Below are 16,958 nucleotides of genomic sequence, written 5' to 3' on the forward strand. Positions count from 1 at the left end.
GACATCTGAAACGCAGGGACAGCAAGAGGTCTTCAAGTTATGTAAAATTTCACACCAAACTATGCTCATAGCATGTTGTGTTACACGGATAATCGGGGTGACAGCATTTTTCTGTTCAGCAAAACACAGGGCTGTTTTGGATGCCCCATCCCTGGAGGCATTTCAGGCCAGGCTGGATGGGGCTCTGGGCAGCCCGCTCTAGTGGTTGGCAACCCTGCCCAGAGCAGGGGGGTTGAAACTAGATGATCTTTAAGATCCTTTTCAACTCAGGCCATTCTATAATTCTATGACATATGTGTGTGTATATATACGTACATACATATATATATGTATATATTGTATACACACACACATATATAAGTGTTCTCACATCACGAAACTGAGGGGCTAAGTGATTTTTGCAGGGTCACAGAGAGACTGAGCCAAACTTTTCCTTGAGGCCAAACGGGGCCTGACTTGCAATAAGCTGACATGAGGACTTTCTTTTATATGGCGCTGCGCTGTTTCCCTCCTCACACTTCCTTGTACGCTTGTGTACATGCTGGCGATGCGAAGCATGCCAAGCGCAGCTTTCCACGAGCTGTTTGAGAAAGCCCTGCGTGCAAAACCTGGAGTTTTACTGGGCGAGGGTGAACTTTAGGTGTAACTCGGTCAATGACATAACGCCTGTCGGAGCGTGAAGGGGTCCAACTTCCACACTGTGATGCAGCGGGAGCTCCACAAGCCCCCACCCATCCCCTCACAGCCCATCTCGGACCACAAATAGGCTTCCTAAGCGGGGACGAAGCGAGGCACCCCAAATCCCTCACCCCACCCCACCCGGGCCGCCCAACGCGGCCGCCCCCTCCCCGTCCCCCCACCCGCCCGCCACGCAGCCGGGGCCCGGCCCGCTCCGCAACAGCCGTAACGTCCGCCCGCCCGCTACGCAAACAGCGGCGCGGGCCGACCCCCCGCGGGGAGCCCCCCGCGCGGTCCCCGCAGCCGCAGCGCCCCGCTACTCACCTCGGCGCCGCCGCCGCCGCCTCCTCCTCCTCCTCCTCCTCCTCCCCCCCCTGCCTCGGAACTACATTTCCCGTGACGCCCCGCGCCAGCCCGCCGGAAGCGAGTGGCGGAGGCGGGCGGCGGCCCCGGTGCTGGGCCGGCCGCGGGCGTTTCCTGGCGACGGGGGAAGTGCGGAGCCGCCGCGGCCGCCGAGCGCGAGGGAGCCGCCGCCGCTCGCCCCGCCGGCCGCCTCGTCTACCATGAGAGCCGCCATCTTCCTGCCGCCGCCTCAGCCCGGCCGCCTCGTCCTCCTCATGGTGAGGCGACGGCTCCTCCCCGACCCCCTTCTCCCCGTTTTACCCGCCCCCCTCCCCCCCCCCCCCCCCCGGACGGCACCTGCTGGGAGGGAGCGGGGAGGGAAGGAGGGAGAGGCCCGGCACGGCCCGGTGGAGGCCGGCGGCGGGGGCCCGGTCCATAGGCTGCGGCCCCGGGGCGGGCAGGGCCCGGGCCTGGCCGAGGGGAAGGCGCTGGCGCCGCTTCCCCTTTCCCCCAGCCGGAGCCGGGCTGGGCTCCCCCCCCCCAGGGGAGCCCCAAATCTCTCAGCTCCGGGAGGGCCCCGACACTCCCGGGGTCCCGCAGCCCCCCCCTGGGCTCCGGGGCTGGAGCTGGGGAAAGTTCCTGGGGGAATTTGCCTGCAGTTGTCAGCTTGTGGCTTCTTTCCCACCTCCCCTTCTTTTTTTTCCTTTTTTTTTTTTTTTTTTTTAGCGTTAGGCGCGCAACCAACCGGATTTGCACACACACACACGATCATTACTGCACGCCTTCTGCGGAGATAAGGTGGCCGCCTTATCTTTTAAACAGGCCGACCTACCGGTTCCTGCGCTGCCAGGGCTGTGTTGGGCCACATTCTGCGCCTTCCACACCATGAGCGACTCGTGGAGCTGAAGGGGACGTGCGTGAATGAGTTTAACGAGATTTGGTCTTAGACACCACCATATTTAATCAATCTACTTTGAACAAAATAGTAAAATCGGCCAGAAAAAAAGCGAGGAATAATTGGAGGTAAAGATAGGTAGAGCCTTGGGGGTCCAAAGGGAAATACCCATTAATATATCTACTAACGAATGAATGGCTAGAAACATGAAGACAAGCTCTTAATGAGCGGGACCAGAGCTCATTATCCCTTTGAAGCATGCACTGCTACCTGGATAAGCTTTGGTTAAAATATTAAGAACTTGCTGTAGTTTCACGCTGAGTAAGTATACGTGATTGGTATGGCTTGAAAAAACACATTTGAGGTGTTTATATATAGATGGCTATTTATAGTGTATTAGCTCACTATATGAGAGACTACAGTGATGAACCTCGTATTTTCAGGTCATATCTGTGCGTTAGCATGTGAGCAACATTACTCTTGTTCTAAAATCAATATTTTAACCATTGTATTAAGTACAGCGTGCAAAACCAAGAAGTGTGTACTGTTTTTAAACTGACATTTAAATGGGCAAGTACAAGTTTGAAAAATCGGACAGGAATTAATGAAAGCGTTTTTCTTTCTTCATGGTACAGTGGATCCATGCAAATTTAATATGTGTCAGTTAGGTTTTGTGCACGTCAACTTAAGAAATAGATCGCGGCTAAGATCTGAAACTTCCCCGTATTTTAGTTGCTGTTTCTCTGCGTATTGATTATTCAAACCCACTGCTAATGAGATTTAAAAGATCTATATACATAAAACTTGAAAAAGAAAACAGATCAGAGTTGTTTTTTAATATATTCATGTGCAATGCTACCTGTGTAATTCTTCAGCGTCACATCAGCCATGCCCCTGTGTCGTAAGGTGCCTGGTTACATCCTTGGATCAAGACAATGAATCACTCCTTTCAGTAGGTTTGTCAAGAGTTTTGTGAAAGTTGTCCTGAGCAGGCTGGGAATGTGAGAGGATCCTTGTTCTTTCAGATAGCTGAGAAACTCGTTTGCGGAGTACCATGCTTGTTTTCTTGTGGCATTTAGGGAGCCTGGTAGTGTGTATCAGATTAACTTCCAAGTTCTGGTAACTTTTTTTTTGCCTTACCAACAGCTATGAATACTTATGACCCACAACATGACTGTGGTTTTGTACGGCGAGGTTTGAGAGAGCCCTCTGCTCTGCATCCAAAGGGTGTGCTGGCTAGCAGAGCCTCCTTGAGCGTGGCAGTTGGTGTATTTTGTGGATGCGAGCTTATTAGTGTTACATCAGTAGTTCCTAAAACAGAGAGCAATGATATACAGCCGTGAAAACAGCTTACTAAGCTGGACTCGTTTAGTAATAGCAATGAAGTTTAAAAGTAATTAAGCTTCCAAACTTCTGGATAAGCATATTTCTTGTTCTGCACAGCCTACCTCTGAGGGAAAGAAGTTGTCCTTTATTTTTCATACATATTGCCTTTGTTTCCAGAGCTCTGCACACCGAAAGTGTTGTTACGGATGAGCTTTTGCCCTGGTACATAATGACCCTCCCTGCCTTGGCTTTATGCTTCCGAATGTTCAAAGCAGATACGCGCTAGAAGGTGATGAAATCTAATCTCTAAAGAGGGGAAGTAAAGGCAAGGAGAAGAATCAACATAGTATATTAGCACAGCAGTTGGCGACCAGGAAAAAGAGTGTGGTTTATTGTTACTGCTTTTGTGTGTTGTGAAAGTATAACAGGAGTTCTTCAGGGGTGGGAGGAGGACACTGCCTTCCCTAAGGGGGAGGGAAGGAAGGGCTGTGCTTAACTGGAGGAGAAGGCTGGGAGAAGGAAATACTGTTTTGTAATGAAAGTGCAGAAAACTATATAAAAGACGTGGAGGATTGAAATGCTGTGAAAGAAAAAGGTACGATCTCAATATGAAAAGAAATTATTTTGTCTGAAAACATTTGACAGCAGGAGATCACTAAAATTTCAGAGGGCTTTGGGTCTCCCTCGTTGTATTTCCTAATACACTTCCTGATCCCGCTGGAGGTTAGATTGCAGCACAGGGATACCCACCAGTCCCTACAGAGTCCTTTTCCCTTGCAACTTTTCAGCCTCGTGCTAGCATTGTACTGGATCAGAGCTGCTGTGAGACGAGCAGCGGCTGGGGAGAGGACAGGGTAGCACAGGCTGGCACAAACCCTGCTTCTCTGACACTGGAGCTGAGGGGAAGGGCAGGCAGGGCACAGTGGAGGCTGGTGTCCAGCTGATGGCAAGACTGGGATAAGTAACATCACTTCTTGCTCGTAGCTGAATGATGTTTCTGCCACATTGGTATATGGCTTGATGCTAGGCAGGACAGGTCTGATGAATCCAAGACAGCAAAATAAACGCTGTGCCTCATCCCATCCTTCTGTAAGGCAAGGCGTGGTTCTTTGGCTTTGCTCTGCCCAATCTCGCTCTGTGTTTGCCTCCACCTGCAGGTGCATGACGAAAACTGTAGAACAGGACACCCCACCGCACATGCCTCTACTGCACGTGCACAGCAGATACTTGTCACGTTGCTCAGGAAGCCGCTGGGAGGCTCGTGCAGGCGGTGTCCCTGGGGAATAGATGTGAACAGAGGAAACCACCAACTGATAGCGAGGAAGGGGAAGGGGGAAGTTCTTTGCCTTTTTTTTTTTTTAATTATTTTTTCCCCTCGGGCAACTGTAAAAGGATTTCCCTGTCCTTGCCTTTCAATCTGTGGAGGTTTATCAGGTGTCAGACCACTACTGCTACGCCTTTCTGTGTGGCTTGTTCAGAAATCCTCTACTGCTACACCTTTCTTTGTGGCTTGTTCAGAAGGGGGTCCCAGACAAACCAAGAACACCTACTTAACGTGTTTTGCAACACCATTGGAAGAACATACTTGGCCCCAGACGCTCTGAGGATGTATAAAGTTGGAGCATCTTCTGAATAGCACCGCTGCCTGTTTGTATGTTCTTCCCCGTGAGCCGATGTGGTTTAGCATTGCCAGATAATACCTAGTGTTACGGTTGCTCTCACGCTATAATTTTCATATTTTTAGTTGAGCTTTCCAAATGCTGCTTACATAGCAGTGCAGTTGCAGCCGCTAGGAGCAGGAACTTAGAAGAGGAACTCAGAAGAAGACAATGACCTTGCAGTCTCCAATTAAAATTTTAATTGGAAAAAAAAAATGCTGTGGGGTAATATTTTTGTTTCTTGTTTGACTGCTGTTGCTTTTTGTGTCTTGTTAGCATGACATCAAGCACCCCAGTAGCAAAAATGAAGATTAAATAAAAATGATGTCTTATCTTGCTGTTAAATGGGCAGTTCGCTACTTGCTTTGTCAAAGAGAAACTGAACTCTGTACAGTTTTGCAGTGTTCAGAGCATATTTCTGTGCACTTGCCTCTCTTTGTGTATTTATAGGAATCCTGCTCAAAATATTCCTAATTTGAGCATTAGTCAAAGACTATAATTGGAGGCAAATTTTAGGCCATTGAGCTTTTACATAATGAAAAGGGTTCCCTGCAAGAATAGCACAAGAGTTTTGAGTTGTCCATCATCTGTCATGCCCTCTGAAGAGTAAATTAGTTGTTAACTGAGGAACTGTCCCTGGGAATTTGGAGGGGGGCGGGTGGGTAGGGGAAGCTTATAGCTCCTGAAACCTGAAATGATTCTTCAAACAGCACACCAAGGCAGTGTTGGAAAATGTAGAAATGAGTTATTGACAGTATAACGTCAAAGATCCTGTCACTGGCAGGTGATGCTCCTTATCTTTGTTTTCTTTTGATATCCTTACTTTCTGCTTTGCTTTCTTTTTTTGGCAGGCCAGCTTTCTTAAGCAAGACACTGGTCCTCATGCCACTTCCTTGGGAAAACAGTATGCCACTTATTCCTATTGCTGCGCAGTAGTCCTCTCCTTTGTTTTAATCAAACCTAGTTCTTCTTGAATGTCTCTAAGGATGATATGCTGCTATTCAGGAGGAACAATTGTTTACCTCGCAGGCTCTCCCGTAAACCTCGCTTGAATAGTTTGCAGATATTCTATGTGACTTCTTGGCTTTTTTTCTGTGTGTAAACTTTATTATGTGAGTCTATTGAATGTAGTTTGCTTGAAGGGAGGGAGTTGTCTCGCATGAAAAGAAAATATAAAAATATGCTATAAATCTTATAATCGTGCACCAGAGCTGCTTCACAAGCTCTTCATGACAGTCTAGAGATATCTTCAAGTAATGGATGCTTCAATAATGGAGTGGGTTTAGATGCATTAGCAATATTTTAAAATATTTTTTTAAGAGTGAGCTCTCAGCGATGTAGAGGTGGAACGTTTGGAAATTTGAGCAGAAGCAATTTAGCGTGTTGATGTCAAAGGCTAAGCAATGTTTTCTTCCAAAACTCTAAACTGGAGAGAGCTCCCGAGAAACAGAAGAGGTCAGGCGCGTTGTATAGGATTAGGAAAGGAACTGAGAGCAGAATTTCTTGCTGTGGGCTCTATCTTTATGCTTTCTTTCTCTCTGATGCATCTTCATTCATCAGAAACATGCTAGCAGTTGGTAGAAATGTGACTTCCTTTTTCAAAATAGCGATGCCAACTGCTCATAGGATTTTTAAAAGCCTCGTAACAGATTTTTGAAATTTTGACTTTTCAATTTATTGACTCTCAGGTATTTAATTTTACGTTGTTAAGGGTAGTTCTGTAAAGCGGTGGCTGTACTCAACAGTAACTGGGAATACTTCTTCACTTCCATTTGAAGATGCTGTTGTCAGGGTGCTGTGTTTCTGCAAACCAGTTGTAGGACCCTGTCCATGCTGAATTACGCTCTGGTGATTACAAAAACTGACAAGATGTATTGCAGAAGAGTTCCTTCGTTTTTTCACATATACAACTAAACCAAACCTGGACGCTCCTTCACACACGTGCATGCACACCTCTTGTAATCCTGTAGCGAGCCACAAGATCTGCATGAGATTTGCGTAGGCGATGGAACGCAAACTTTGTTTTGTTGCTTGCACTGGCACTAAGCACAATGTGAAGTATGTAGTGGTACGCATCTTAAACCACACACTGACTGAAATACTGAAAGCAGAGAAAACCGAGTGAAGGTGGGACATCAGACGCAGTTATGTGCGTGTGGGTGCTCTCTGCGTACCTTGAGTTTCCAAGGAATTATGTGTGCAGCTTGAGGTTTCTGGTAAGCGAAGTAAATCTGATCATCTGTTTTTCATTGCGGTAAATGTTTGGGGTTTCTGCCCTCCCCTCATTTCTTCATCTACATTAATTTGTCAAAGGTTTCTCTCTAAAGCCAAAGAGGAGTGGTGAGTCTCACTGCTTTTACCCGCTGGGCCCAAGTTGTAGACTTTCATTTTTGATTGCTTCTTCTGGGAGCTCGGTGATCGTGTCAGTTGGAAGGAACCTCTAAAGGTCTTTTGGTCCTACTCCCTGCTCAAAGCAAGACTACTGTAGGTGAGGTTGCTCAGGGTCTTTTCCAGTTGAGATCTGAATATCTCCAAGGATGGAGATCCTAGAATCCCTCCGAGCACCTATAAACATTGTTGAAATTTTTATCTGAAGAACCTATTTGGAGCAGCAGCTTGTGTCCTGTCCCTGTGCTTCTCTGAGTCTGTCTGAGCCTTCTCTATAACCTGCAGCTGGGTAGCTGATAGCAGCAGCTACACCTTTCCTTCTTAAGGCCGAACAAGTACAATTATCTCAGCCTTTCTTTGTATGTACCCTGTTCTCCAGTCACTGTTCATCTTGGTAGCCTTGTGCTGGACTTCGCTCCCACATGTTAACCTCTGTCTGGTAGAGACAAACCCCACACTGGACAGAATTCTTCAGATGTGGTCCTACAGGGGCCAGTAAAAGGGACGAATCACTTCCTTTGATCTGCCGGCTCTGCTTTTGCTAACGCAGCCCACGAGGTATGCAGTTGGCTGCCTTTGCTGCAAGAGGCACGCTGCTGACTCCTGTTCAGCGTGCCCCCCAGCACCTTTCTGTCCCGAGGGATGGTGAAGAGCTGTTTTCTATCCAGTTGGCTCCCAGCCTGTATGGGGTTATTCCACCCCAGATGCAGGACTTTGCCCGCGTTGAACTCCATGAGGTTCCTGTCAGGCTGTTTCTCCAGCTGACCGAGGTCTCACCGAGTGGCAGATCTCCCCTCTAGCATATCAGCCAGTTCCCCAATTTGGTATCCTCAGGAAATTTGCAGAGGGGGGCGCTTTGTTCCACCATCCTGGCTGTTAGTAAAGACAAACGTTTTTGCACCCAATACTGATCTTGCAGAAACTCCACCAGAGACCACTTGGACCTGGTACCTTTGAGGAGAGCCCTGTGAGCCCAGCTGTTGTGTCACTCACCTCATAGTTCACTTATTCAGTTCATATATTACCGATTTAGTTCTAAGGATACTTTGAGAAACTGTGTCAGAAGGTTGTTAAAGTCAAGGCAAACAACTCCTTTACAGTCAGTCATCTTATTACAGAAGACAATCAAATTGGTCAGATTGATTTGCTATTTCTGAATCTCTGCTGGATGGACACGGCTTCTGAGAAGAAAACTTGCCTCCATAATTCTCCTGGGGACCCAGGAGAACGCATGCTATCTGCTTTTGTGTGTCTGTGCACGTCCAACTTGTTCGTTTCTAGCTTGATCTTATCTTCATGTGGGTAATGCTTCCCTTCTGCAGTATTCTACTACTGGGCTCAGACATCATCAGAAGAAAATGAGGGGAAGAAGACATTGAGTTCCTAAGTCTTTTTTGGGGTCCTTTGTCGTTAGGTTCCTTGCTTGTTGAGCAGCAGACCTACGATTCTCTTAGTCTTCCTTTTGTTGCCTGTAGAAACCTTCTGTTGACCATTAACATCCCTCTGTAGTTTCAATTCCAGCTGAGCTTGGGCTTTTCTAATTTCTCCTGCCTGCTCGAGCAATGTTTCTCTACTCCTACCAAGTATTCCTTTTCCTACCTCTACCTTCTCTGTACTTCATTTTTCCGATTCTGAACTCATCCACAAGTTCCGTGTTAACCCATGTAGATCTTCTGCCATACCTTACTGACTTTTTCTGCAAGCGAAGTGGATTGTTTTTGTGCTTTGAAGAGGTTGTCCTTGAGCATCAGCTGGCTCTCATGGGGCCATTTCCCTTTCAGAGCTGTGTTCCAGGAGTGGGCTGAATTGTTATCGAGACCCGAGTGTCCTGTAGGTGATAGATGTGAATTACCACGAGTCCTGATCATTACTGAGTTATAGCTGAAAGCTTTCTCAGCATGAAGAAATGAAATACTGGAGCTCCCAAAGGCTTATTTCATGGAAAAAGTGGGTTACTACATTATGAAGTGTTTGGACAATGCTCTCAGACATGTGGTTTAATTTTTTGGTAGTCCTGTACGAAGCCAGGAGTTGGACTTCATTATCCAACTTGGGATATTCTGTGTGTTGGAGTCTCTCGGTTGCTTCACTTTGGGACCAAAATTAAGGATATGCTAACCTACGTGGAGATTTCGAGTATATGGTTTGCTGCCTTCACTTTGGAAAGGAAGATACTCTCCCTGGCACTGGGAGAGAGACTTTGGTTTTTTTGCTTGTTTGTTATTTTTATTATCTCTGAAGCTTTCTATCCTAAAAGGTGTTCCTGAAACACAAGCCTGAAGTAGAAAGTGGAGCCCTGGAAATGGAATATAGTAAATGAACTGGTTCCTTGGCAATACTTGTCTCGCCTGTCATCAGTGGTTCTTGCCTGGTTTTAATGTGTTTTATCGAGGTGCATCCAACAAAAGGTCTGTGAAGATGTCAGCTTGTGCTGTGGGGCCTTTTTTGTTTTTAACATTTGTGAAGAGAAGTGGGGAGAAGAAGAGTAATCTAACTTCTGTTGTAAGATAACTGGCAGTGAAGCTTGCATTTCATCTCCAAGTGGATTCACGTGGCAGTTGGGCATAAACCTGGAGATACCTTGTTCATTAGGAGCTCAGCAAGGAAGCTCTTTGAAAGGCAAGGCATAGGTGCCTGTTCCAATGGTCTTGAAAAAGAAAACAACAGCTGTGGCAGTGTGTTGCTGTTTCCCATAGCTGTCGTGACTAGGAAGTGATGATAAAATTAACTTTTTCAGAAGCTTCACAAAGGGAAAGTGTTGCAGTGGTGCACCCCCATTTGTAATCCCTAGAGCTTTTTGTTCCTTTAGTCCCCTGTCACTTCTGTCTCTGCCATGGTTTATTGCTATCCCCTCTCTTAAATCTTGCTGGAAACGCTCAGCCCCTCAATTCTTTGCCAGTTATGAAGATTATGGATTTTCATAAATGTGTGTAGGAAAATACTTTTTTTTTTTTTTTTTCCCCTTCTCCCTGTTGAGTCGATCCACTTGGGATTTTGGAGAGAATGACTGCAAGACAAATGGGCAGCTTCACAAAGGTAATTAAGGCAGTATGTGGTGGGAAGGGTGAACAGTTAGGGGTTCTTTCCTCCTAATGATCTGTTAATTAGTGAAGGGAGCTCAGCGAGTGGGGGGGCCTCTCAGGAATTACCTTTGACTGACATTTCAAACTGCTTTAGTTAAGAACGTGTAATTGGAGGGGGGAGAGGGCTCTTTATTTTTGTCTTTTTTGTATTTTCCCTGTCAACACAGGCTAGCAGAATTTGTTAAGATGGTGCAACGGTGTATATATGCATGCATATATAAAATTAGCATCACCTAGCTGTTAAATATTACTTTAAAATAAGCTAATACATCGCTGTGATACCTGGCAGAGGATTTTTGCAACTATTTTGCTTGCTGTGGTTAACAGTAACCACTTCTATATTTTGCAAACAGCAAGCACCCTACATTGAGCTGGTTAACTGCAGAGCCAGCGCGTCCAACACTTGCTACCAGTTCACGCGGTGCGCCCTGTGAAGGTGGTACTATTATTTTTAGGACTGCTCTGGAATGCTTGCTTGCAAGTTTTCATGGGAGTTAGCCCGCTGGCAGAGTTTTGTGTTCCCTGGAGGATGTAAAGCAGCAATGGGGTATCCCTATCGCGTTCTTTTGTGCATTCCAAAGTATCTGTGGCATGTGTCCCGTCCCCTGCATTATTTACTCTTCTGCTGCCCAGCGTAATCCACGATAAACTGACTGCCTGTGTGCAGCCCTTAGCAGCTGTTTAGGGCAGAAATAGCTCCTGTGCAGCCTGAAATTAGCCACTCATTCTTCAAGCTCTAACTTGCGCATGCAGATGTGGTCCTAAAGGTGATTTTTTCTGTTTGGGTCCAGGCAGCATTGCTTTAATTAATTTTCCGTAGAAGATAGTGAATTGATTAATTGTGAAATGTATCTTTTTTTCCTCCCTTAACTTCAGAGGTTTTTCAGCTTCCAATATATAAATTAGAATGCAACTGTGGAGTAGTATTTCCATTACTGCTTATTTGGGAAAAATCCTTATCCTCTCATATGCCACTTGAAGGTAGCTAGTAATAAATACCAACCTGAAACATCCAGGCCAAGCATTTGTTACAGGCAAGAAAATGGGTTGCCAGTGAGCTTTAATATACTGAGATTTGTAGTTCGCATCTCTAAAATGGAGGCTTGTGAAGCGTGCATCACAAATTTGCCTGAAAAGAAATGAAAATAATCCAAGTAGCATAAACAAAGGTGGTGTTTTAAATGGATTTAGGCTTTTCTAAAAGAGAAGAAGTTTGGAGCTGTGACGTTAAGGGAGTAGGAAGCTGAAGCAGCAACCCCCCCCCTCCCTCCCCCCGTCGTATCTTAGAAAGTTGGTGGTTTAGAAGTTGTGAGGTATTCTTCCTTGTTTGGTTTCCCCAGAAAAAAGAGGGAGGAGCAGCAGCAACACAGGACTGGCTCTCAGATGGTTTTTCATGTAGAAACTGAAGTTTCATACGCTGTGGATGGTTATGCTGCAGAGCACTGTGTTTGTCTTGGTAGTTGCCCAAAACCTTAACCTCCTGCTGAAACATTAGGAGGTCATCTGAGGGAAGGTGGCATCTCGGTCATGCTGAAGGAAGAAAAAAATCTGTAGCACGAGGACGGTCTTAGTGGTACGGGAAGTACTGCTGCTGGAAGTTGTAGGCCTGAGGTTGGTAAAAGGGGCTGGTTGGGGGCACATTCATCAGTGGGTACGTTTGGCTGAGGTTGTAGGGTGCAGCGTGACTGCGATTCCGAACTGCAGGGGGGTAAGAACGTAATTTTAGTTGTCATCCACACGCTCGCTCCTCTGCACTGAGCGTATTGCTGCTTTAGTTTTGACAGCTGTTGCTCTGAGCATGAAATAAGGATGGGCCAAATCAAGTTGGCCGTGCTTCCACATCCTTAAGCCAATTTTGTCATTTGGAAATATGGCTAGGCAGCAGCACTAATATGAACAGCATAACTTAAACAATGTTACCAGACTTGATGTGTCTGCTTGTGTTCCCTTATATTGTCCTTAGAGTTAAAGCACCATGTTTTGCTTTCCTTTGGGTGGGGGAGAATGACCCCAGCTGTATTTTTCACTTAAGTGTTTTGGTCTAATTGTCATTTTCACTTTTTTTTTTTCATTTTTACACAGTGCATTAGCTGCAGGCTTTAAAGCAGTTAGGACTCTGCACCTGTGGAGTCACAGGGTTTTGATGCTTCATCTGTCAGTGCTGATGTGAATGTGGATATGAATGCTCTGCCTCTAGAACTGGCTTTGTGCTTGCAATTGTGCATGGGTTTCTTGCTTACTATTCTTATGGGTTCTGCTGTGTAGAGCTCCTGAATACTTTCATCCTCGGAGGGGGGAAAAAAAAAAGGCAGCAACAAGAGCAAAAATCAGACCAAGCAGAGTGGGACCTGTTTCCAAGATGTTGCTACCCAGGATCGTATGCAGAATGTTATAGATACGTGAAAGTGCAGATTTCTTGAAGGCTGCACTTTCATTATGCCACCTGACTGATATTTTATCTAAGTTGCCTCTGAGGTATTTCTATCACGGAGGGCTAGTTCATACATGTTTATGATAGCCTTTTAATTTGCATTTGAGCAGTTGGCTTCAGTGATTCCTACCTACTTTGAAAACAAGTTCCAGCATGAAAGGTAAACCTCAATAGGCTTGTCTTTGCTCAAGTTCCGTCTTTTTTTACACCACAAAAAGATAGATAACTGGATGTTTTGGAGCAGAATTGAAAATAGATTGTATTTGCGCTACTGAATGCATGGTTAATGAAAAGATAAGCAACTGAGAGTGAGTAGGTGTTGGAATTGGGTATTTCAGTTGAAAAGGATTGGCTTTTGTCTTGTTGAGCACTAATACTGATATGTACTAAAATCTACTGAAATTAATACTTAAGAGGAACTGTGTGTTATTTTTAAAGCAGCAGGATGTGCGTAGGCAGCAGGTGTGGAATAATCTGAAGGAATGAGTGCATGAGCAGGTAATCGAATTTTCTAAGACAACAAGCATTCATGTGAGGTCGGAGATGCTGTTTCTGATGAAACACTACAGCTACTTTCAGCTCCCACCTCCGAGATTACACTTAAAAGAAGAGTTCCTGAGTTCGGTTGCCTCTCCTTCCACAGAATTGCTTAACAGTTTTGGTTTCATTTCCGTCGCCGGTCCAAGAAAGGACAGAACAGAGAGGGAATCCTCATTTGTTGTCTGTTCTGCACTGGCCCTGTCCGTAAAGACTGGAATAAAGGTGAGAAGAAAGACTGTAGGCGATCCTAGTGAAGAACGGGATAAGTAGGTTGCTTTCTGCAACGATGCATGTGGGTCTCAAAGGCAGTCCTTAATAAGCCTTCTATTTAGACTTGACTATTTATATGAAATGACTCACAATTTTTTCTCTATTCCTACACAACAAAATCATTTCCAAAGGTATTTTAAGTCTAAAAATGCCTGTGACTTATTTAAAATGCAGAGGAAAGTCTTGAGAAAATCTTGACTTGCATTTCAAGTGTACACACGTGTACGAGTACATGTGTAATCTGTGACACGAGGAATGAAGTCGTGGATTTAAACTCTAAGGTTTAAACTCTCTCCTATGAACAGTTTTGGTAATGGCTTTTGTGTGGTGTAGCAATTGCCTTCACGGAGAACAGGCTTTTCTCCTTGACGTAGTGAAAAAGAGTTGGCAAACTTCTGCTCTGCTATCAAAATTTTCTCCTTGGCAAGACCAAGCTACCCTTTATTTTATGTTGCTGGATCATACCTTTGACAAGTCCAGAAACTTCAGGGTATGGACTTTCAGGAACAGCTGTTGATGTTTAATTTGTGCTAATCTTTCTGGGTATCTAATTCTATGTACTTTATTCCTTCTTGAAAGTGAATCAGCGCGTTGCTGCCAGATAATCAGAGCAGTTGGTAGCCATGTCAAATAAAGAAAGCGGTAATGGAATGTGAGGTTCTGCCACCCCTTGATTTTTTTATTTTTCTTATAAAGCTGCACAAGTTATATTATTTTTCAGGGGAATTCTAGTTTCCTATTAGTAGTAAGCATGGTAAATAAAATATCTGAAGATTCAGAGTTTTCAGGCAGTTTCCTGGGGAGCTGAATTCATGGCTCTAAAGCTATGAAACACGCTTTAGGGTAAGCTGATATTTCTGCAGATGTGGACTACTTTATATGTTTTTTGTGAAGCAGTACAGTTGTTCAGACGCCCATTTACACCTTTGGTAGATATATGGAACGTTGCCTATAATGAGATATTTCAGACAAGGAAAACTGTGTTATGGCCTTCACTGGAGATTGCCCTTTTCCCTCTGGGTCAAGAAGGAAAGTAAGTCAAAGTTAGAAAAGAGTTGAACTGAAAATAACTTACAGGTCTTATCTCTGTGACATTTTTTTAAACACGCCTCGTGTCGTTTTTGAGCCCTGACTTGAGCATTCCTTTAAAAGACAGTGATCCTTAGATTTGTGCCCAGAGACTGGAGCTTAAAAACTGTGTTTAGATGCATGGGTCTGCTGTTCATAGCCTTACAGAAAAAATGCGGTGTGTTGAATTGCACATTTTGATAGCGAGGTTTAATTTTCTTCTCTGCAATGGACTCTCTGAGTGAACATATTGCATCTTGTAATAGGAATGCACAAGCTGCTGGGAGGTAGATTTACCCCATTTTACTGGGGGCCTTCAGTGCTATGGCAACAAGCCATTGAGACACCTCTTTGGCTGTGAATCATTCCCAGTCGTAAATGGCACGAATGACAATCCTACAATGCTTTTCCAAGTCAGCTAAGGTCAGCTGTAGGAACCATTAATTGCAAGGTGGTTTTCTTCACCTAGAGTGTAGAATCAATATCATTTGGAATTGCAAAGATAGGGATCAGTTGTGATATTTGTTTTCTTGTTTCCAACTTTTTCTTCTGCAAAAAGTTCTTTAATATCGATGGTATATGCACCTACACCAAGTATTCCCGTGAGACACTTTTAAAATGGGAGTAGGTGACAAGATACGCAGAGAAAAAAATAAAATTGCACTACCTCTTAATATAGTGGCCTGTCTACCTAGCTTTGTGCAGGTTCTGTAGCACAGTTTAGCCTTTATAGGCCATTCAATTTTATAATGATTTAGCTAAAGGAGAAAGTTTACTTTTCACATCTGTGTGCGTGTGTATATATATTATCTGTAGTTGAATTTAGTTAGATTTTCTCTGCTCCCGTGGGAGGTTAATAACTGCGATCCCTAAATCTGTTTTCAGTAGCTTCCTTTGAGTTTTTAAAATTTCCCTGATTCAATTTAAGATGTGGCTGTTGAGAGAAAATAATAGGAAAATGATTTTTTGGGGTATCAGTTTAAAAATTGCTCTGCAAACTTAAATATACGTCAGAGTGATCATTATTTAGCATTTTGAACTAATATGGTTAGGTCACTGTTTCATAATAACAGATAATATCCCTAATAAAAACCCTGTTTGATGGACAGAATAAGGGATGGCAGCCTTCAGTTAGTCTAAATTATGAAAACGTTCAGGCGTGCCCTGGAATATGGCAATGACAATTAAGAGTCGAACCACTCTACTGAGGGGGTGAGTTACGGTCTCTCTTCCCTTATTTTTCCCCAGCATTCTGTATTTACTGTTGCCTGCCTCTGCTCTGGACGCTGTGGTTCATTACGGAGCTTCTGGGAACGGGACCAGTGGGATGTTCCTGATTGATGGCTCCGAAGCCAAACTTCAGGGGCTCTTACAATGCCTGTCAACTTCAGCGCTGCTTTCCCCTGGGACTCCTTTCGATTTGTAGCATCCTACAGCAGGCTGTAAACCCATCTGCTTCCAGTTGTCTGTGAGTTTAATGCAGACCTCGGAGCAGCAGCAGATTAGCAGCATGCATAAAGAAAACGTATTTGGGGACTGAGTCAGCGGCAGAGTCCTGTGGGGCCAAGACTTCAGGTAGTAACTTCAGCGTGTCAGTCTGGATTAGAGGTAGGATGGAGCTGGTTGCCAGACATAAAATGATTCTGTGGTAGGGGAGAGAGAGGCGGTTTAGTCGTGTGCCTCTAGGATTTCCCAGCAGGAAAAAAAGGGGTAGATGGTATATTTAGCAAGTGAAAATGAAGGCTGGTGTTGTTGGCTGCCTTGCAGCTGTAGTGCTGATTAGAAATCATAGTGCTCCAAGAGTAGGTTTTGTGTTTTTCAGACGGTTTGCTCTGGAAGTGAGGGCCTCCGTTTCATTATGTGAATTAACAGAAGAAATAAGTGAAAAACTGAAATACAACAGAACTGTTTTTTCCCTTTTCTTGCAGTTCTAAGATTGTGCCCAGTTAGTTAAACTGACTCTTGTGTAAGAAAACGGTGGGTAACATGAATTTGGGAAGGAGATGCCACTAAACCTCCAGGCCTGCCTCTCCTGTCTGGCTAGCGCTGAAAGAACTATCAGCACTAATTGCTAAGAGTAAAATGTCGATAAAAGCTTTACCTAAACCTCCCGAACGACCAGCGGGCTTCGTTAATTGGATGTGTGCTACTGAAGAGCAGCGCTGTCAGCAGAAGAGCCATTTAAATGGCGGCGTGCATTTTCATTTCCTTTTTGGAAAAGGGATCTGAAACGTGGCATTTAAAGTCGGAGAGGTCTGCCTTTGAGGGGCTGTGGGGTG

At 44.9% G+C, this 16,958-nt stretch overlaps 1 protein-coding gene across 1 annotated transcript in view; it reads left to right on the forward strand.

The window, feature by feature from the left end:
* The first annotated feature begins 1,125 nt into the window (after positions 1 to 1,125).
* ERP44 (endoplasmic reticulum protein 44) overlaps positions 1,126 to 16,958 on the forward strand; it is a 55,343-nt gene continuing 39,510 nt past the window's right edge. Inside the window, exon 1 of the mRNA XM_040549409.1 lies at positions 1,126 to 1,298. Coding sequence (XP_040405343.1) covers positions 1,242 to 1,298 — 57 coding nt within the window. The 5' untranslated portion in view covers positions 1,126 to 1,241. The remainder of the gene's footprint in view (positions 1,299 to 16,958) is intronic.

This window comes from Cygnus olor, chromosome 2 (assembly GCF_009769625.2).
Source record: "Cygnus olor isolate bCygOlo1 chromosome 2, bCygOlo1.pri.v2, whole genome shotgun sequence".
Classification (NCBI taxonomy): domain Eukaryota; kingdom Metazoa; phylum Chordata; class Aves; order Anseriformes; family Anatidae; genus Cygnus; species Cygnus olor.